This window comes from Phoca vitulina, unplaced genomic scaffold (genome assembly GCF_004348235.1).
Source record: "Phoca vitulina isolate PV1807 unplaced genomic scaffold, GSC_HSeal_1.0 scaffold3, whole genome shotgun sequence".
Classification (NCBI taxonomy): Eukaryota; Metazoa; Chordata; class Mammalia; order Carnivora; family Phocidae; genus Phoca; species Phoca vitulina.
Window position 1 is genome coordinate 87,228,859 of NW_022589706.1, and position 22,595 is coordinate 87,251,453.

General features: G+C 36.0%; 1 protein-coding gene across 1 annotated transcript; it reads left to right on the forward strand.

Annotated features, from left to right (window-relative positions):
- The first annotated feature begins 66 nt into the window (after positions 1-66).
- LARP7 (La ribonucleoprotein 7, transcriptional regulator) lies at positions 67-22,345 on the forward strand. Its single transcript, XM_032401019.1, has 13 exons — positions 67-396; positions 7,016-7,219; positions 7,712-7,812; positions 7,911-7,994; positions 8,129-8,293; positions 8,381-8,474; positions 8,550-8,894; positions 8,986-9,130; positions 10,788-10,936; positions 11,810-11,928; positions 15,322-15,481; positions 15,705-15,796; positions 20,194-22,345. Exons 2-13 carry the CDS (start codon positions 7,018-7,020, stop codon positions 20,272-20,274), a joined length of 1,737 nt encoding a protein of 578 aa, XP_032256910.1. The 5' UTR covers positions 67-396; positions 7,016-7,017; the 3' UTR covers positions 20,275-22,345.
- Positions 22,346-22,595: the final 250 nt, after the last annotated feature.

The window sequence follows — 22,595 nt, forward strand, 5'->3', positions numbered from 1 at the left end:
CCCCCACTCCGGAGAAACAACTGACCTCACCTGTACATAAAATCCACTTTCGAATTTCTCCCGCGAAAGACTGTGACGTCATTAAACTGGGACCGCACCAGATCAGGACCCAATACTCAGCCCGCCCACCACAACTGGCGTTTTCAAACCGCCAATCAAACTTTTCATTGTCTGCGAGCCTCCTTGGCCAGCCGGGTAATCCAACGCCCCGCCCCCAGCGCCAGCACACGCCCGTGACGTAAGCGACGGACGCACCCTCCCGTGCTCGTCTTTTCCAAAGCGTACGGGAGAGCTGTGTCGCTCATCCTATGACGCGGAAACCAGGACTATAAGGATCTGGAGACGAAAAGGTTGAAGGACGCCATCACCGGCCCAGTGTTTTGGGAATTGAACGGAGTAAGTTCCAAGTAGACCGTAGATAGTGTCGCTCAGGTTGACTGAGGTTTCATTTCCTCTGAGTCCTTTTTAACGCAGTCCATTCTATCTTCTGTCGTCCCTTTCACTTCGTCCCCTCCCACAAACCCATCAGTTTGCTTGTCCTAGTTCTCTGTGCGCACGCGCAAAAGTCCTTTGGGCGCCCTTGTAGTTCCAGTTTTCAGAGGTTGGGGGCGCGTATTGTCCGGCTTTGGGAGATTGGGGGCCTGCCCGGCATTTGGCGGCGTACTTGGGAAAGGACGGGTGCCGAGGTGGGCCTTAGCCAAGGGTAAAATTGCTTTACTTCCTAGATCTGAGCCTTGGCGGCCAAACATAGCGAATGTGAGGACTTGTTTTAAAGTTAGTCATTTTCTTTTTCAGGATTCTAGTTTTTGTTATCAAAGAACCGAAAATCCAGTTACGGAAGGGAGTTAACAAATTATAAGTGTCAAGTGAAGTGTACTGAGCGCCCTAATAGTTGTGCTTGAGGGAAAATGGGTAAGGAGACAAATTAGGGGAGACGTGGTGGTAGAAAGCTACATTGAATAAGATGCCATTTAACGTGGGCCTTGAAAATTGGATAGGGGTTTATAAGGCAAGTAAGTAAGACAAGACTAATTCAAAAAAGCAAAGACACACAGGCAAGGGTGTTCTGGTGCCTTTGAATGGTCAGCCGTGGCTAGAACGATGACTTAACGTTTTTGACACACCATTTCCTCTAAGAACGATGAAGGCTGTGGATGAGCTTCCCAGGAGGATGCATGCACATGGCAAGACATTTTACGTGTAATTTTGTTGGGAAATTGTGAAACACCTTGAAATGGCCAAGAAAAGAAATACTGGATATCTTGTCTAGCTCACTCTTCCAGGTTATCTCTTTCATTGTCATTGAGCTATTTTACATTTATGGAAGTTGTAGAAAATAATTATAATGGAAATTAGTCTTGCAATTAATTAATTTTGCAATTATTGCCCTAACCATTTTTGCATCTATGAACAAATTCCTTTCAGTGTTTTTGATTGTTTATATATTTTAATTCTCCTTTGAAGTAGTTTTTTTAAGATTTATTTATTTGACAGAGAGAGAGACAGCGAGATACAGAACACAAGCATGGGGAGTGGAGAGGGAGAGGCAGGCCTCCCGCGGAGCAGGGAGCCTGATGCAGGCTGGGATCATGACCTGAGCCGAAGGCAGACGCCCAATGACTGAGCCACCCAGGTGCCCCTGAACTAGTTTTTTTTTTTTTAATATATAATATTTTTAAATTTATTATTTATTTAAGTAGTCCTCACACCCAACATGGGCCTTGAACTCACGACCCTGGGATTGAGTCTCATGTTCTACTGACTGAGCCAGCTAAGCGCCCCCTCCCCGAACCAGTCTGTAACACTTAACTAGTTCCTTCATTAATTACTGAAATGTTTGACATATATTCATTTTATATTAATTTATATTTAAATTCGTTGTTTAAAATCTTTTAACAATTTCACAGAATTCACAAGAATGTTTGAAACTCACCCAAAATTCCATGGACTTTAGGTTAAGAATATCTGAGTCAGAGCATAGAATGCATCGTGACAGGCTAAAAAAGTTCTACTAAAAGGTAGGCAAATATGAGGGAGTCAAACTTAACAGAGCTCGTTTGCTTACCCAAGCTTGTTTTTACCCAGCTAGTTTTGACCAATTCACTTAATCTTTAAGTCTCTGTAAAAAAAAAAAAAGAAAGAAAGTTGGAAGAAACCACCTAATTGTGATTGTGAGGATTTAAAATAATATATGTAGGTGGCGCCTGGGTGGCTCAGTCGTTAAGCGTCTGCCTTCGGCTCAGGTCATGATCCCGGAGTCCTGGGATCGAGCCCCGCATTGGGCTCCCTGCTCTGCGGGAAGCCTGCTTCTCCCTCTCCCACTCCCCCTGCTTGTGTTCTCTCTCTCGCTGTGTATCTCTCTCTGTCAAATAAATAAACAAAATCTTTAAAAAAAAAATAAAAAAATAAAATAAAAAATAAAATAAAATAATATATGTAAAGTAACTGGCATTGTTACACAGTACTTTGTTTAAAGCCCCTGTTTAGAAGCCAGTTAGATGTCCCTGACTCTAACAATTTTTTAAACTTACATATTATGTTTTAAGAAGGTGCTAAGGAATTTTTAATGTTGAAAGTTTTAACATTAAAATCATAAAATTAGGTCTGTGTTTTAGACAAGTTACACAGCTTATGAGAAGGATAAATGACTTCTAGAACAGTTTATAAACTGTTCCCGTATTATAGTGACACTCGTGGAAAATATTAGAGGAAGATAAAACCATTCCAAAAGTTGAATTGGTAGGACTTAGTGACAGATTGATAAATGATAAAATGGTAATAATGTTACATTTTATCAAGTGTGTGAGAAAGACTTAGAAGATCAGACTAACAAAAGTAACTTCCTGATGCTGCCCCCCAGCCTTTGCACTGGGAAGTTAAATTGTACTGTATCTTGTTACTTTGTGTTAATCAAATCTTTTTCTTATACATATATGAAGGTATATTTGATTATCTACAGAATATATTTCTTAAGATCACAGATTGCAGACATATGTTAGGCGCACTAGGCAAGAGTTTTAGAACTTAATTTTCCAAGTCACAAAAATAACCCTTAGGTGAGGGAAGGAAGGAAGGTCCCTGAGATGAGAATAATGGGAAAAAATCTGATTTCAGGAAAATTTTTACTTTCTGCGCTTCTGTCCTCTATTTCCTTAGATGGTGGCTCTAACAAGGAAAGGAATTGGAGAGCTGGTCGTCTGTCCTTTATAATTTGTGGAGTTTTTGCAAAGGGGAAAGTTAGCATTGGATTCTGCTGTATTGATAATTTGTAGCTTCCATTTCTATTTTATTTATAAACATCTACCCCCTTTCAAAACTTGAAATGCCTAACACTTTGCAGTATGAGATCCTTTTAAATACATTAATTATTTAACAAACGTTTAGGTTGTGATCAAGCTAAAGTCCCTGCCTTCATAGTTTTTGCATTCTGGTGGGATAGACAGACAACGAAATTATAATTACAGGTAGCAACAAGAGGATACAAAGTGGTAACGGAATGGGTAGTGTTAAGATTGTCAGAGCAGAAATGTTTCAGAGTGAGTGAAAGAAAGGCATCTTTGAGAAAGTGACATTTATAGAGACCTGAATGAACAGAGAAGTAATCCCTACAGATGTGGTGGGGAGGGTAAAGAGAACAGCAAGAGCAAAGGCCTTGAAATGGGAATGGCCTTAGCATGTTTGAGGAATGGTATATCATAGTTGGAATGAGCCTGTTGGAAAGAATTGTAAGAAATGAAGTTAGATATCCCCAGGCCAGATTGAATAGTGCCTAGTAGGCCACAGTAAGGGCTTTGGATTTTGAGTATGATAAGAAAGAATTGGAGGATTTTGTCTGAGAGATTGACATGCTGTGATTTACATATTTAGATGATTATTCCGGCTACTATCTAGAGAATTGATGATAATGGAAGAAGAGTAGAAACAAGCACAAGTTACAGTGTACTTGCAGTAGTTCAGGCAAGACACAATGATACCATGGACCAAGTGGTTGTGATAAAAGAAATAAAAAGTATCATTATTCAGAATATGTTTTATAAAGATAGACAGTGCTCCTGGATTTGTTGTGGCGTATGAGGAAAAGAAGAAGGATTTTGGAATTTTGGGCTCTCAGCAATATTGTGATTGGTGTTTTCCAAGATGGGGTTAAACAAGGCAAATTTAGGTTTGTTAAAATTTCAGAGTTCAATTTAGCCATTTTACTATAAGAGAAATACTTAAGGTAAATAAGTGGAGATGTCAAATGGACAATTGAGTATTGGAATGGGGGGAGCTAATGGGAGAAGTCAGTGCTGGAAAATACAGATTTGTGAAACATCAGCATGGAACTAGGGAGCTTAAAGTCAGAGACTCTCATAAAGGATATGTGTGGAGATAAAAAGGAAACCCAGGACAGAATGCAATTCTGGGTAGCATATAAAGGTAGAGCAAAGTAGGATGGTCCAGAAAAGGAAATTGAGAAGGAGGAAAACTCTCCTGGAAGCCAAATGAAGAAAATGTTTTCAAGGAGGGAGTTTAACTGCAGATACTGCTGAGGGGTCCAGTAGTCAGTAGAGATCACTGTTTTCAGTTTCACTAGAATGGTGGAAAGGGAAGCCTGACAGGATGGGTTTGGGAGAATATGGGGTAAGGAATATGGTTATTCAGCACTAAATGACACCTTATTGTTTTTTTTGAATGATTAATTCTGACGAGTAGCTCCCTTTTATATGTATCTCAATAAATACTTCTTTACTTGCATATTTTCAAAATTGGCACTTGGTTAATCAACTGCAGCCTGTTTTAAAAGTGCCAAAATACTCTTTTGTTGATTTTGGTGAGAATGCAAGTTTAATTGGAGATTTGAAGTGAAATGCATTAATGGCTTTGTACTCTCTTACTGGATGTCACTTTGAAACACATTTTCTATGTGTTACTCTCTGCAGCATTGCAGCTGGAGTAACTGATTCTGGCTGACAGCCTGAAGGGGTACAAATAGGCTTTGATACTATGTTTACTGAGTGTTAAAGAAGGATACAAGGCAGGGAGGCATGCCTGGGTGGCTCAGTGGGCTCAGTGGGTCCAGCGTCTGCCTTAGGCTCAGGTCATGATCCCAGGGTCCTGGGATCAAGTTCTGCATCAGGCTCTTTGCTCAGCAGGAGCCTGCTTCTCCTTCTGCCTGCCGCTCCTGCTGCTTGTGCTCTCTCACCCTTTCTGTCTGTGACAAATATGACAAATAAATAAAATCTTAAAAGAAGAAGAAGGATACAAGGCAGAAGAGATAGTAGGGACAGCATCTTCATCTCATCTGGAGTCCCAACCCCAGCACTTACACAAACTCCACAATTAATCCAAATCTACTTTTTCCCCCCTTTACCTACAAAAAACATGTGTGACACACAGATAAGGGCCAGAGTGGTTTTAGGTCACCTGGATATGTAAAAGCCTTAGCCCCTATTTCCCACAGATCTCGGACGTCATTCTGGTTGCATAGGTTCAAGGCCTGCATGCCAACGAAGAGTGGCTCCCACCGTGGTGCAACAGAGGAGACAAAAAACTCTGTCCTTATGTCTTAACTCTCCTGTGTCCATGAAAACCCTATTATGGGAGCCTGGGAAATACAGTATGGGAAAACCATGTTTAGGGGTTTTTCTCAGGCAGGACTGCACCATCCCAGGCCCTGTGTTAAGCCTTTGTTCATTTACTTATTTTTGTGTGTGTACCTCTAGCGATTCAATGAAGATGACACAATTAATTCAACAAATTTTTGAGTGACTACTCTGTGCCAGGGAATGGGAATGCATCAGTAAACAAACAGACAAAAACCTGATTTCATTAATAGTACATTCTAGGAAAGAAAAAGAATAAATAAAATTGTACAATAATGTTAGAGGTAAGTGCAATGGGAAAAAATAAGGGAGATAAAGAATATCTGTCCAGAAATTTGAAGTTTTAAATATGACTGTGGTAGACTTCATTGAGGTGACATTTGAACAAGACTTACCAAGTAAGAGAACAAGCCATGTTATCTAGACATTTAAGTGTTTGAGTGAGAACAGCAAATTCAGAAGGCCCTCAGTTGAAGATTTGCCAGCTGAATTTTAGGAAAAGCTAGATGACCAGTATGATTGGAGCTGAGGGAACAAAGAAGAGGCATGCAAAGTGACTCAAGGAAGGGCTTGGGAATTGCTGTCCAAGAAATAAACACTGGGATGGGAGGTCCCCTGGAAAAGAAAAAGCTTACCATTTGAATTCCACTTCTAGTGAACGGAAATTAACAGTTAAGGGGCACCCGGCTGGCTCAGTCAGTAGAAAGCATGGAACTCTTGATCTTGGGGTTGTAAATTAAAGCCACACTTTAGGTACAGAGATTACTTAAAAATAAAATCTTGGGGCACCTGCATGGCTCATTTGGTTAAGCATCTGCCTTCAGCTCAGGTCTTGATCCTGGGGTCCTGAGATTGAGCCATGTATTGGGCTCCCTGCTAAGCAGGGCACCTGCTTCTCCCTCTGCCCCTCCTCCTGCTCATGCTTGCTCTCTCAAATCTTGAAAAAAAATAACACCACACCTATTCAATTACATAAATAAAATCTTTAAAAAATTTAATCAAAAACAAGAATGCACTTATCTCATTGGAGACTGTATATTTAAAAATGTGACACCTTTTTTGAGTTCAAGATGGAAAATGTCTGAATCCCTTAATCTTACACTTTGACTTACTGACTTAAAAGTGTAGTTTGGTCAGACATAAGTAGAGATTTTATACTGTATGAAGATAATCTGGTCCTACAGTATAAAGTGCATCAAAAAATAAAGCTATGATTTATGATGTAGGAGGTAAATTAATTTAAAACTAAAAAGGCAAACGAAAAATAAACAGGTAAGAAACTTAAAAAGATCAAAAAATTTAAAAACCACAAGGCTAGTTGCAAGTGTTACCCCAAAGTTTGTCCTCTGCCAGGCAACTTTGTCTATTAAGCCCTCAGGCAATTTAAAGGCTAATCTGAATATTTTCCTGTATTTTCTTTCAATGAACAGGAATGGAAACTGAAAGTGGAAATCAAGAAAAGACAATGGAAGAAGAAAGCAGTGAAAAGAAAAAAGAAGTAGAAAAAAAGAAACGGTCACGAGTTAAACAAGTGCTTGCAGATATTGCTAAGCAAGTGGACTTCTGGTTTGGAGATGCAAATCTTCACAAGGATAGATTTCTTCGAGAGCAAATAGAAAAGTCCAGAGATGGATGTAAGTGTACTTCACTGTAAAAATGGAACCAGTTTATAGATAAGTTATGTACTAAAATAGTATTCTAGCACAGTGTGATACTACCATGCCATGTACTGAATAGTATACCACATTTTATACATTATGGTTTTTTCCACATGAATGTTATAGCTCATTTTAGCCGTAAGGACAGACATTTGTGGGATTATCTAATTGATATTCTGAAGTTTGTGTGGTGGAGCTCCTAGCAAGCTCATGGTTAGGTAGAGTACGTGACAGTTGACCTGGGCTTAGAGGTTACCACTTTTAAAGTGTTGCATGTGTTTACAGGTTCACACAAGGCATTTTATTTTGAGTCCAAACTTCTTAGTTTGTGAATGTCATTTTTTTTTTACCAATGAGTAACAGGTATACCTACTTATACATATTTAGAGAGGCAGATTTAATTACCAAAATGCATTTGAACTCCAATTTAGCATATATACATTCTGTATTAACTTTTGCATTTGTTAGATGTTGATATATCACTCCTCGTGTCTTTCAACAAAATGAAAAAATTGACCACAGATGGAAAGTTAATAGCCAGGGCACTGAAAAGTTCATCTGTTGTGGAGGTAAGAATTGTTACAATACAATTTATTGTATCACATAATCATATTAGTTTAATAAACTAATCCATAAAACATAATCACCTCATGTGCCCATTTCAAAGCTGGACTTAGAAGGCACCAGAATCAGGAGAAAAAAGCCACTGGGTGAACGACCAAAGGATGAGGATGAAAGGACAGTGTATGTGGTAAGTAAGCCATTTAAGAAAAGCTCAGGGCTGGCGATCACAGTCAAAGACAGAAACATTTTTATATTACAAGTAAAAATTTATTGACGTTGAGAAAAGTACTTATATTTAATATTGCTTTTAATTTATTGTAGGAATTACTTCCCAAAAATGTTAATCACAGCTGGATTGAAAGAGTATTTGGGAAATGTGGCAACGTTGTTTATATAAGCATACCACATTATAAATCTACTGGAGATCCAAAGGGATTTGCCTTTGTGGAATTTGAAACAAAAGAACAAGCAGCAAAAGCTATTGAGGTAGGTCCAGAACCTAAAAGGAAAAGCAAAAAAATTAGCAAGTGTTTCAAAGAGTAACAAAATTGGTTGGTTTTGCTGATTTTTCAGTTTCTTAACAACCCACCAGAAGAAGCACCAAGAAAACCTGGTATATTCCCTAAGACAGTAAAAAATAAGCCCATTCCTGGGCTTCGAGTATCAGGTAATTAATATTAAATTTAATTTTTAAGTAGATGTAGTTGAAGGAAAATGAAAACTAATGATAGTATTGTTACAGAAGAAAAGAAGAAGAAGAAGAAGAAAAAAGGCCGAATGAAGAAGGAAGACAATATCCAGACCAAAGTGTCAAATATGGACACAAGTAAGGAGAGTGTTGGTAAAATGAAAAGATCCAGGACCACGTCTGAGGGATCAGAAGTAGAAACAACTCAACCCCAAAAGCCGCCTTCAAAAAAAAAGAAAAAACGGGAAAGACAGGAAGTATCCAGTTTACCTGCAGTCAGAACAGGGAAGAGGAAGAGAAGTATATCTGAAGAAGCAGAATACCCTACTCCCAGGTCAAAAGTAAAGAAAATAACTCAGAAAGACAACATTAAAAAAGAAGTTTCCAAAGAGAACAAAGGTATCGACAACTTTAAGGTAAATGTTAGTTAGACGAATAAAAGGTCATTACATGTAAACTTGTCTTTATTTTTTATATTTTAAAATTTAAGATTTGGAAGTGTCTACTGAAGAGGAAAAGGATGCTGGAGATGTAAAAGATGGATCCCTTTTAAAAGCAAAAAGGAAGCATAAGAAAAAACACAAAGAGAGGCACAAAATGGGAGAAGAGGTTATACCATTAAGAGTCCTTTCAAAGTAAGTAGATACAATTCTGATGAAAATTGACCCTCTCCATCACCATTGCTAAAGTGCAATTCCAATTTGTATTGAACAGAGTTGCATATTAGCAACAGTCATGGCATGTAGCCAGGATCTGCAGATTGTGGGTTCAAGGCAACTGAGAATTAAAAAGGAACCACCACACTAAAACATGGAAGCACTTATTTTCAGCATGTCACAGCAAGTGCCTCCATGTTAAAGTAGAGGGTGTTCCTTAACAGACTTAAAGATAAAGCTTAATTATACCACAGACAGGCAGTTCCGTGAGGGACTCTTGTGAACTTCTAACATGTAAAAGTAAGACTTACCATCACTAAAACATGGAAGCACTTACTTTTTTAGCTTCAAAGCAAGTACATCCACGTTTAAGTGGTGGGGAGCCCAGTCTTGGAAAAAACGTGAATCACTAACATTCATTAACCTGTAAAGTAAGCTTTGAGATAAAACTGTGTCCATTTGGAGACCCCTCCACTGAAACATGGAAGCACTTACTTTTGTTTTACACAGCAGGTACCCCCATGTTAAAGCAAAGGGGAATCCCCTTGGGCTCTATAAGGGACTTGCCATATTACATTCCGAGGAAGAATTTGGGTTCACTTCTACTAAAACATGGAAGCACTTACTATTTTAAAAGTCAAAGAAAGTACTTCCATGTTAAAGTTAAAGGGAGTCCAATCCACTCAAAGGGTGGAAGCCAAGGGGAAAAAAAAAAGAAAAGAAAAGAAAAATACCATACCTTTGGGAAGAAAGTTTTTCCTAGCTTTCCTGAATCGTACTCCCCAAGTGTCTGTCCTCCTCTTGAAGGTTAAAAGGCAAGGACTTCAGGCACTTGTATTTATACTATTCTTAACTGCTGAATTCCTTTTGCCTTTTTATCTCAGAGAATCATTACAAGAGGTTTTTGTTATTCTAATGTATCAGCTCTCAGGGAATGTATGATCCTGGGTGGGTCTGGATACTTTTTTTTTTTTTTTGAAGTATACAGATGTCAGTAATAACTGCTAAGACCATTACCACAAGATATCCTCCTCTTTCAAAAAAAAAAAAAGCCCCTATCTGCTTGTTTGATGGCATAGATTAGAGTAACAATGCGCGCGCCTGTGGAGCCTGGAGGGGCATTGTGTTTCTATCTGGGGAAGCTCTAGCTGTTTGAAGAAACATCTACATGTTAAATATATGTAAATAAATAAAATGCTTCCATGGGGTGTTTTTTTCTTCTTAGAAATTCCTTTTGATTCGAGTAAATAATAAGGAATGTTCTCCCTCTCAAATTGGAAGCAGTTTAACAAATAATCTTTAAATTATAATCGGCCATTATTCCCCCAAAGATGACTAATTGTTACTAGCTAATTAATTCAAAGCTTTTGTTTTCATAAATAAAAACATTTGAAGCTTATTCAAGAATTGAATTGCCAAGTTTAAAACATTTAATCTGAATGTTGGGTCAGGGGAAACTAAACTCCCCTTTTCATATTTCCTGGATCACTTAGGACTCAAAAAGTAATTTGAATGTTTGTGTTTAAAGAAGGAAAAGCTAGGAGGAGTGGTTATAAGACACTGAATGTATATATTTAGATATTTTTATTTGCTCATCTGTGTTCACTACTTCAAAAGTACATTCTTTTCATTACAGGGGCGAATGGATGGATTTGAAAAAAGAGTATTTAGCACTGCAAAAGGCCAGCATGGCTTCTTTAAAAAAAACAATATCCCAAATAAAATTGGAGTCAAAAATGGAAACAAACGGAGTACCTACTACGTCTGAGATAAAAAATGAAAAAAGTAAACAGCACTATGATAGTTGTAGCATTATATTGTATTTAGATACTGATATACTATTTCTGAGTTATTATAGGATAAATCTTAATTTTTAAAAACTTAAATATACAATGGTAGTTATTAGAACAATTACTGATTTGTCATGGTATCCCAAATGTGCTATTTATGCTTGATACAAGAATATTTGAAATGGTTGTTATAAAATCTGTTTTTTCGTGGCACCTGGCTGGCCCAGAAGAGCATGCGACTCTTGATCTCAGGGTCATGTGTTTGAGACCTACATTGGGTCGTACAGATGACTAAAAAAAAAATAGTAGACTTAAGGTGTCTTTTTTAATGATTTAAGTTTGCATTCTTAATCATATTTAGTAATGAGTACCTAGTTTATGAATTGAGTAAGTCTATAGCAACAAAAATTGTAATTTCTCATCTATAATTTTATCCTAATATATTAAGATGTATTTTGAATTCTTATAAGTTGAAAATACAAATTTTCACATTTTTATCATAATGTTTATAGAATATTTTACATATTATTCTGTTTATTTCTTTATTAAGTAAAGTGCTTTATTATTCAGCTAAGGGAAACAGGGCAGGTTTTCTTATTTGTTTAAGGTTTTACAAGTGTTCCTCTAACTACACTTTGCAATTAGAGTGATAAAAGTTTTGGTATTTTATTTCATGCTAATCTGCAATAAGCAGTATGGCATCCAGCATAATTTAGTAAATTAATTATTTTACAATGAAATTTAAGTAAACTTGAATTATTTAAATCAGCCTAAGAAATCATTGTTGTTATTCTCAAGTGGGCCTACTAAGTATTAAATTATTAAGTGTAAGAGGCTTATTTCTGGTCTTTCCTTTTCAAATCAACAGCAAACAGTGAAGAGGGTTGTCCCCAGGAAAAGGTTAATGCAGCAGGACCACAGTTTGTGAGTGGCGTGATTGTGAAGATCATTAGCACTGAGCCTCTACCTGGCAGGAAACAAGTCAGGGTAATGCTTTTGTGTGTCAAGGGTAGTTGTTGCTCTTTCCTCTTTAAAATTTACCCATCTGAAAATGTTTTGCATTATAGGAAATGAAGAAAATAAAATTAGAATTTATTCCTCTGTGGAAAAATACTTCTAGGATATGATTCCACAGTAACTCTTGTGTTTGTTTGACTTGAAGCAAAATCTGCATTATGAAATTCTTCACTGGATCAGATTTTGCAATGAGTACGGTTGAAACATCCTTCTGTAGAACTGCACTTTGTGCTTATTTTTCTTGGTGCCCTTAATGGTTGACTGTTGTGTAGTTGAATGAACAGGCCTTACTGTGGTCATTATAACTTAAAAGAATAAAAATAGTAAAATGCTGTCATAATATTACTTATTTAGGGGACATTATCTGTTTTCAGAGAAAATGGGTTTTAGAAAATAATGTCAAAACTTTTTGACGATTTAATCAACATTACAGTTCATCTGAAATTATTTTGAACTTTTAATCATCTGCTATTGTCTGATTTTTGTAGCAAACTAAAGAGTTTGTAATTTGTTTTCATTAGCTTTCAGTAGATTCTTAAAAGATTTTGTGACCTAAAAAAAGTCAGAACTGTTTTCATATAAAAGGGATAATATGCTTATTTTTAACTTACCATAAACGATTTTGTCTGTTAGTCCTCTTGGAAATTGAAATTTTTTTCCTGGGAGAAATGCAGGATTTTTTGGAGAAAAGAGCTTTTGTTAATTTTATTTTTTAAATGTTGTATTTTCAGTTTGTGCTGTTTTAAAAATGTCAAACAATTACAGAAAAGTTAAAATATTTTGAAAAGCTACAAAAATTTTGTATGGGTATGCAAATAGAGTTTTACATAATTTACAGATTACTACATTTACTGCTCTACAATCTTTTTTTACTTACATATTTTATCTTCGAACAACATTTTGTACCAACAAAACATACTTCATTCTTATTGACATATTCCTGTGTAAAATGTCCTTTGGCATAGCAAATATATTTAAAATTGTTATACTGACATTCATCATCATGTAGTATGTTTTGGGTTTGCATAGACTCCTACCAGTCACGTTTTTTAACTTGCATAAATGAGGTTGCTCACTGTAATTATCTTGTGAACACTCTTCATCTAAAATCCTGTTTCTATCCTGTAAAATCTTGTAGCTATCACTAACGCATAAATTTAGATTCTGTTTATGATATTGATGAGGGATTTGGTGGATCCAAATTGGTATTACCAACTTGAATTTCAGAGTATGGTAGCAATATAGAATTTCAGGTCAGAAGGATTAAAAACTGAAGATGTAAATGATGCTGTGGTTAGTCAAGTTGCAAAAGATTTAAAAGTAAAATTAGGCAAAGTTTGCTCTTTGGAATAATTGTCATAGACTTCAATTATATTCACCAAAGACCTTTTTATTATCTAAATAGTAAGTATATCAATTAAACATTATTCATTTATCATCATCAAAATCAACAAAAACTGAGTTATAATGATGGTTTACTGTTGTCTGACTTGCCCTTGTGATTACCAGGCTAATTTGTCTTTTTTTTTTTTTTAATTTTTTTATTATGTTAATCCCCATACATTACATCATTAGTTTTAGATATAGTGTTCCATGATTCATTGTTTGTGCATAACACCCAGTGCTCCATGCAGAACGTGCCCTCCTCAATACCCATCACCAGGCTAACCCATCCTCCCACCCCCCTAATTTGTCTTTTAAAGAAGGGTTTTCTTTTAGTCAGGAGATTAGCCTAACATTATAATGTCTATCGTAAATACCTTTTGAATTGTAGTTATCTATCTGATAAATTAATTACAGAACTTACTATTATCACCTAATACATCAGATTTCATCAACTTGATACCAGTTATTTGTCTTGCTTTGTTTCTAAATTTAGTACTTAAGTAGATAGCGAAATGGGAAGAATTGGCAAGTATATTTCTCTCCAGTTGTCTTATTTTTTCATTGAAGTAGCAATCATTTATTAAGTGCCTACTTTGAGATAGGCAGTATGCTAAGAGTAGGGGTGAGTTAAGACTTAGTCCCTGGTTTTGTAGGTTTTTATTGCTTATTCTTTATTATTAACTAATAAACTTTTCTTGTTTTATGATCAAATATTTTCACCTATTGCTTAGTTTTTTCTGTAATCCAGACTTTAAAAATCCAACATCTAAAAGTAATCTAAATTTCTTGTGGCTTGATATTTGGGTGAAAAAGAAAGGAAGCCAGATGGGTAGGCAAAACGTTTTTTTTAAACTGGGAATCTCCAGTAATTTCTTAAGCTTTCTGAATGGAAGTTGATGAATGAAGAATTATGTAACATTCCTGCATAATTGCATTGTTTACACCTAAGAACATGCTGGGAAAAAATAATTAGAAATGCAGGAATGTCGTTAATTTGCCCTCACAGCAGGCATTATAGCTAAAACTTCTCCTTGCTGCCTGACCACTCCTTGTTCAGAGGAGATTGTTTAGGTATTTCATCAGAAAGTATGAGCTCTTGGGGCACCTCGGTGGCTCAGTCGTTAAGCGTCTGTCTTGGGCTGAGATCATGATCCCAGGGCCCTGGGATCGAGTCCCGCATCAGGCTCCCTGCTCAGCAGGAAGCCTGCTTCTCCCTTTCCCTCTCCCCCTGCTTGTGTCTCTCTCTGTCAAATAAATAAATAAAATCTTTAAAAAAAAAAAAAAGAAAGAAAGTATGAGCTCTTGAGCTATATTCCCATAGATCTACTCGGGAACCTAGAATTTTTGTAGGTTCCCAGGAAACTTTTTCTCATGAGTTCAAAAAAAGTTGAATGTCTTTTTCATACATTTTAGGTCATAAGTGATTTTGTACAGATAGTGTAAACACCTTGTCCACCAATCCATTGTGGGTTTTTTGTTTTTTAATTCATTGTAACTGCACTGAGACTTGGAACCCTCTTATTGATCTGGCATTTGGGGGAAATTACTTGTACATTCTGCTCTACAAATCTGTTGTCCTTGTGCAGTGTTCCCATTCTAGTTAATATTTTACGATTGTGCTTGATTAAAAGAAAGTTATGATTAGAGTTCCCAAGTTTGTTCAGGTCAGTTTTCAAGCGTATTTGTGTTTTACCGGTGCCTGGCTGGCTCAGTCAGTGGAGTGTACGACTCTTGATCTTGGGGTTTTGAATTCGAGCCCCATGTCAGGAGTAGAGATTAGTTAAAAATAAAAAATCATTAAAAGAAGATATTTGTGTGTATTTTAGAAGAAATGTTAATGTAGGATAGTCACTCCTCATTTTAAACTGTATATGGCTGACTTATATAGTACATTCTGTCACAACCATGGGAATAGTTTTAGGATTCTTGTGAAACTTTCTTATTATTTATTTAAAGTCTTTCTAAATTCTAATGCAGGATACTTTGGCAGCAATCTCAGAAGTTGTTTATGTTGATCTGCTAGAAGGAGATACAGAGTGCCATGCTAGATTTAAAACTCCTGAGGATGCTCAAGCTGTAATAAACGCGTATACAGAAATTAAAAAGAAACACTGCTGGAACCTCGAGATCCTTTCTGGTAAAAATTCATAGAATCTTTTTTTTTTAATAATTCTTATCTAGGGGTGAGTGTGTTGTATTTTCTGAGTTTGGCTAGTAAGATTAGTTTAATTTTCATATTCTAATATGCATAAAGTAGTATTAAATATAATCAGACAACTACAGTTTTTTTATTGAAATGTGATTAATGCCTTGAATACGTTTCTTCATATGTATCAGTGATTGTCGTTTTTGTTTTTAAGGTGACCATGAGCAGAGGTATTGGCAGAAGATTTTGGTAGATAGGCAGGCCAAACTTAATCAGCCTCGTGAAAAGAAAAGAGGCACTGAAAAGGTAATTCATTTTTTGGTTTTTGTTGTTCAGTAGCCTAAATTCAACATTCGCTTGAATGTTTTCTGAAAGTCAGTAATGTGTAGCCCTAAAATAACCTTGGTTTTGCTAGACACAACAAAGATTTACATGGTATATACTGCATTATAGATTGTGAGAGAATACTTGTTTTTTTAGATTTTGAAATACACGAAATTAGAATTATTTTCCCCATAAGGGTGCATAATTTAGAGTTTTCTTGTTTTGCTTTTTTTACTGTAACTAGTGGTGGCAATTTAAACAGTATTGATTTCTAGCTGCTGTGTTTTGTAGTTTGGTCGTAAATGATTATTTCAAGATTGTCTTAATGGTAAAACACAACATATTTGAGAGTGTAGTTTTTAAAGATAGGAGCCTCCACAGATAATACCGGGAAACTTAATGCATAAGGTTTGCTGTAGCAATGATAAGCTTTATTCCTTTTTCTCTAGAATACTCAACAAGTGAAGGAAACAAGCTTAAATACATGAAATAATTTAAAGCAAGACTGTCAGTAATTTTGTTTTAAATGACACTGAGTAATTTATCATACTTACTGTTGCTTGTGAGCTGTAACGTTTATTCTTTTAAAACAAATTATTATATGTGTAAAAGATTAGTACATCTTTAAGTGCTTAGAACAAATTAGGGCACATAAAAACTAATACTATTATCAAAATTTTAAAATGCTTATTATAAGACAAAAATATGAAAAGTTATGTATTCTTCTATGATTCATTAGCACTTAAAATCATACTTTCTGTATTTTAGGTTTGTTGATTTAGGATTCTAATTCTATTTTCGTTTTATTACATAAAAATCTAGTGCTTTTTCATCAGCCTTGCATTGCCTAGGATTCACTGGAATTTAAGATTATTTGGGTGCGGGGGAGGTTTCCTACTGGTCTTTGTTAATTCTGTTTGCATGAATACAGACTGAATTTGCTGAGATGTGGGAAGGCCTCCTTCCTCCCTAAAGACTCATTCAGGTCTATGAGGTGTTAATTTCAAAGCCTGCTTGAGATTATTTAAATGTTAAAATCATTGATCCAGAACTCACGACTAAAATGAAATCGCTTTGTTAAATAATTGTTATCCTTCTAATTGGTGTGAAGTTTCATTTAAGTTGTATATGTTTTTAAAAGTAGGAATTAGTCATTTTGTTTTCCAGAAAGATCTGATCTCCATAAATTAAATTTAAAGTGAGGAAATAAACACTGACTAGGGAGTTTCATAAATTGGGCTGGAAAACAATGTGTAGCTCTGTTATTCAGTTGGAAAATTGTTTTCTGATCTCATTTATCTGTTGCACCATCAAGCTTTTTCTTAGCATGATTTGTTTCATAAACAGTATAGGATCCTAGCTGAAACTATGAAAGTAGACTTCTATCACAAAGTGAAAATATGGCACCACACAAAGTAGGTATTGTACAGGCTTTTCAGAGGAGACAATTAGTATGTCAGTCGACTTTTTTGATAATTCATTTAATTAATATTTTTTGAGTGCTCATTTTTGTTGCCCACTGTTCTAGGAACTGGGGATAGAGCCAGGAGTAACAAAGTTCCCTGGTTTCATGAAGTTTACAGATGAACAGTTTAGGACAGGGACAGGTGCTGTGTAGAATAATCATATTAAAGGATATCATGAGATAGCTTTCCATCAGGTGAGGTTGTCCAGGAAGTTCTCTGAAAGTGACATTAAGACACACCTTAGGAAAGTGAGCAAGCAAGCTGGAGATTTTAAAGGCACAGCTTTCCAGGCACAGGCAGCAGAAACTGCAGAAGCCTTGAAGGGAAGGAGGCTATTATAGCTAGAATACTGGGAGTTAAGCACCTTATTAAAGGGAGTTAAATATTTAGAAAAAAATTTAGCAGCCAAAAGTATGACATTAGCACTTTTCTCATACTACAGCTTTACGTTTCCACAGTAATGTTATATTACTTGGTCCATAATTGAATTAAAGAAAAGCACTGGTAATAAATCCTGGTTCTTAATTTTCACCTTATGAAGCAGAAGGAGACTGGGGACAGTTTCCTAAGCCCCAGTCAGTTTATACAGAATTAAAAGACAAAAAGGGGAATAGGTGAAGGAAAAAGTTATTCTTTGTGGGTAAAGACCTCTCAGAAAAGATCAGTAAGGGCGCCTGGGTGGCTCAGTTGGTTAAGCGACTGCCTTCGGCTCAGGTCATGATCCTGGAGTCCCTGGATCGAGTCCCGCATCGGGCTCCCTGCTCGGCAGGGAGCCTGCTTCACCCTCTGACCCTCCCCCCTCTCATGTGCTCTCTCTCTCTCATTCTCTCTGTCTTAAATAAATAAATAAAATCTTTAAAAAAAAAAAAGAAAAAAAAAAAAGAAAAGATCAGTAAGATGAAGGAAATATCTGCCAGATAGGGTCTCACTCATTCTTGCTAGACCAAGCCTTTGTTGTCTTCCCTATCACTCTGAGCACATTGGTAAAATTAGATAACAGCTACTGGAAACAGAGTGAGTCTTTTCTCGTTTGTCTTTATCTTTTAAAGCATATTTGAAATGTTTTTATCACCAAGGTCTTTTCTCTACAAATTACCAATAGTCAGATATTCAGCAGGTAAAGGCAGAATTCACAAAATATGTGAACAGAGTTATAAATAACTTATATTTTGACTCACTTCACTGATGAATAGGCTTTTAGTTTAATCTTAAAGTGACTTCCTAGAAAAACAACAAATACGGGGTGCCCCTATTTTCATTTCCAAAGTAACCAGACTTTAAATATATCCCATAAACCTTTACTTCCATAGATGCAAGCCCTGACTCTGGCTTTGCTGAAGTCTAGAGACCTTTGAAATGTGGATGAATGTGGGTGAATGTGGTCCTCGTGTGGCAGTCACTATTTCCTATCATAAACAGACAATTTGGTGACCTGGGCAACTTTTGAATTTTTTCTTTAAATCCTTGTTTTTTTAACTTGTCCAGCCAGTCTATCTATAGACTGACTCACACTCTTTAGCTTTTAAGTAAACTTTTAATGATTTAGTAAACATTTTAAGAAACTAAAAAATAAATAAAAGTGACTTCCTGCCAACGGCCAGTCATCAAACACTTTAATGAACGTCTAATGAATACTTAACTAGAATCTGTATTTTTAAGAGAACAAGATTTTCATTTCTTCCAAAGCAACAGAAGATATTTAAAACTTTTACATCAAGAAAACTTTTGGAATATTTAGCCATCTTAAATGGTCTTCTACATTCCACATAATTTCATTTGCCTTCTTTAAAAATATTAAAAGGCATCTAACTGGCTCAGTCAGTGGAATGTGTGACTCTTGATCTTGGAGTTGTGATTTCAAGCCCCATGTTGAGTATAGAGATTACTTAAAAATAAAATCTCTTTTAAAATTTTTAAAAATGAGGGGTGCCTGAGTGGCTCAGTTGTTAAGCTAATGTCTGCCTTCAGCTCAGGCCATGATTCCCAGGTCCTGGGATCCAGCCCCACATCGGGCTCCCTGCTTGGCGGGGAGCCTGCTTCTCCCTCTCCTACTCCCCCTGCTTGTGTTCCCTCTCTAGCTTTCTCTCTCTGTCAAATAAATAAATTCTTTTAAAAAAATAATAAAAAATAAAATTAAAAAAAATAAAATATTTATGTAAGGGTATAATAAATAATAAGTACTCTTAATAGCAGATCCTTAGTTGGAATATTTTAATTTTCAAATTTGTAAGCAAACCTTTATGTAGCACTCAGCCCAAAATATACTGTCTTCATTCAAGTAATGATTACTCAAGTAATTAATACTCAAGCCCAAGGGGGATATGAAACAACTAACAAATACAGGTGCTGAACCTTCCTAAAAGGTTAAAAATTTCCGGCATGGAGTGGTGGTTTTTTTTTTTTTTTTTTAACTTTTTTTTTTTTTTTTTTAAGATTTTATTTATTCATTTGAGACACAGAGATACGGAGAGAGAGAGAGAGCATGAGCAGGGAGAGAGGCAGAGGGAGAGGGAGAAGCAGGCTCCCCGCTGAGCAGGGAGCCCGATGCAGGGCTCTATCCCAGGATGCTGGGATCATGACCTGAGCCGAAGGCGAAGGCAGACGCTTAACCATCTGAGCCACCCAGGCGCCCGGAGTGGTTGTTTTTAATTGAAAAATTCTCAGTGATGTAGAAGGAAAGTGGGAGTGTTTTAGTAATTCTAAGATTTAATATCTATTATACTTAATAAACCATAATCCTAAACAGTTCTCTCTGTAATTGATTTGGCCTAAGCTTAATTTATCTCATTTGTGTACCTTTCTCTCTTTTAAAAAAATTTTATTCAAACTGATAGTTGTGAAATTTTTTACTCATGATTATCTTTTTGTTTTAGGTATACGATACATTATAATTTCTAATTTTTTTCTCCACAGTTAATCACCAAAGCTGAAAAGATTAGACTTGCAAAGACTCAGCAAGCAAGTAAACATATTAGATTTTCTGAATATGATTGAGAAACGGTTTTGGGTCACCTCTTAAGATTTCACTGGACACTTGAACTTTTCTTAGGAAATCCATTTTATTTTGGTAGTAATAGTTTTTCTGAAACCTATATTAATTAGAAGAAATACCTTTGTTCTTTAATTTGTAAGTAAGACTTTTTGTTCAGACAAGTACATTGTATACCACAGTTTTTCATTAAAAACATTTTATTTGCTGACATTATCTTATGCAAATCAACCTCGAAGTGATTTAGTAAATGTTTTGAACATTATCATTAATTTTTTTTTTATATTACAACTACAATATTTACAAAAATACTACTACATAGTTTAGAAAAAAATGTTTGACAATGCACTCACTCTACTTCTTATTTTGTAATTTGTTTTTTTCCTTTTCAAATACCTTTTCATGTTGATTTATACAGAGACTTATGTGTGATATTTCATTCTGTTTATTGCACTTTGCTTATCTGAGCTTCCACTGAATGGGCCATATGAACTGTTTCCAATTAAAATGTTAAACTTTAAAAGTATTGAGTTTGTTTCTCATAAATGAGGTTAGACAAAAGAAAATGTACCAGATGCTGTGAACATGGGGAGAAAAAAATCTTCTAAGAATCAGCCTTAGGCATAACTGAACTCTCTATCATTTTATTCAGAAAAATCTCAGACCTGGCATATTTAAGGCCTTCTTAGAACTGAACTGTACAGGGTCTGTTCATGACTAGCATCTTAATCCCTTATAAGAATATCAGAAACATACTCTGGACAGCCAAGGGGTTTATTTCCTTGGGCTACAAACCATTTGTAGTTCCATCAGCTTTGTCCAGAAGTGGGCCTAATTTGGTGCCCATTCTATGCATTGTGGAAGACCCAAAGTTAGGAAACTATTTACTTCTATGGGCCAAGGATTTGAGGAGATTGGCTACCTCAGTAGCAGGGGTGACAGTAGCTTATTACTAGTAAAAATAGGTATCTAGCAAGTTGCCATTGACTCCTTTTTGTTCTCTCCGTGAAGGAAATCTAACAAAGATCTGTAAATAGTTGCTAAACCTTATTATGAGGATTATGACCAAATATGCTTCGTATGTTCCAGAATAATCAAAACTTAGATGTCTGTTTCAAGGATTCAGTTGATATCAGTGAGGACTCTCTTAAGGTGACTTTGGAAAGGTTATCAAGTAAAATTTCAGAAATTTTCCCCTTGGCAGTTTTTTAAAACAAGATAAGTGCTCATTGAACAACTAGCTTTGGCCACTTCTAGCACTTGGGAGATATTAGTGAAGCACATCAGACAAAGATCCCTCTCTTCTTGGGCCTTATAGTCCAGCAGTAGATAGAGACCATAAACAAAAATAAGTAAAGTTACATATTTTGTTAGGTAACTCCTTAGGACAAACAAAAAAGGTGGAGGAGACACCCCATTTGTTTGTTTATTCTTCTGTTTATTCTTTAATTCATTTAATTAAAAGAATATTTATTTAGCCCCTACTACATATTAGACACTGACACTATAGACTTTAGAGATATGAAGAAGAGGTAAGGTGCTCTGCCCTTGAGTATACAGCCTTGGGGAAGACAGACAAGCCAACGTAATTATGATAGAATGTAAATGATGTAAGTACCTCCAGATGATCTGGGATAGTTCCTGAAAGCTAAGTCACAATTTTGAATGACCTTCCAAGGTGTCTGTGAACCTTTAATCTTTTGGGTGAGTGAATTTCCTTTTTATCCAACACTTAGCACATATTAACGGCTTAATAGATATTGTTTAGTTGAGTTGAACTGAATGTATGTTTCAGGTTGTTCCCCAAGGGCAGATGTTATGATTTACTTACATGAGGGATACTTTCTTTCTGTACTTGATTCTCCTATTCACATTCCTTCCCCCCCCCTTTTTTAAGTGCCTGCTTATGTACCTGTCTTTGTGCATTTCAGTGGGATTTGCTTTCTTAACTGCAAAACCAATTTTATTTAAGAACCTTGCATTAGCTCAGTATCTCTCACTCATTGGCCATTGTCTGTTGTTAGTAGTTGTTGAACCTGAAGCACTTACCAAAGGTTATAATAGCTAGTCTAGATTTAAGCTCAGTTTCTCTTACTCTAAAGACCACACATAACAACTGTAATACGTCCCCCTTTCCTGCCCTCCCGCCTTCCATCCGTCCTTCCTTATTTATTCATTCCAGCCAATGTTTTGCATCTCATGGTAGTGATACACTATAGTTCATAAAACCATGCTTCCATTAAACTTGTAAAGTTGTCTGCTCTTTTTTACTACTAAGAGCAACGCTGCAGTGAACATCATGTCCTCCTTTGTTGATGTGTGTGAA

Bases quoted from the DNA above. Each gene is read 5' to 3' on its own strand.
- LARP7 (XM_032401019.1), top strand. From the start codon at position 7,018: ATGGAAACTGAAAGTGGAAATCAAGAAAAGACAATGGAAGAAGAAAGC. The intron at 7,220-7,711 runs GTAAGTGTACTT...TGCATTTGTTAG, and splicing joins AGAAAAGTCCAGAGATGGAT to ATGTTGATATATCACTCCTC. The intron at 7,813-7,910 runs GTAAGAATTGTT...CCCATTTCAAAG, and splicing joins AAAGTTCATCTGTTGTGGAG to CTGGACTTAGAAGGCACCAG.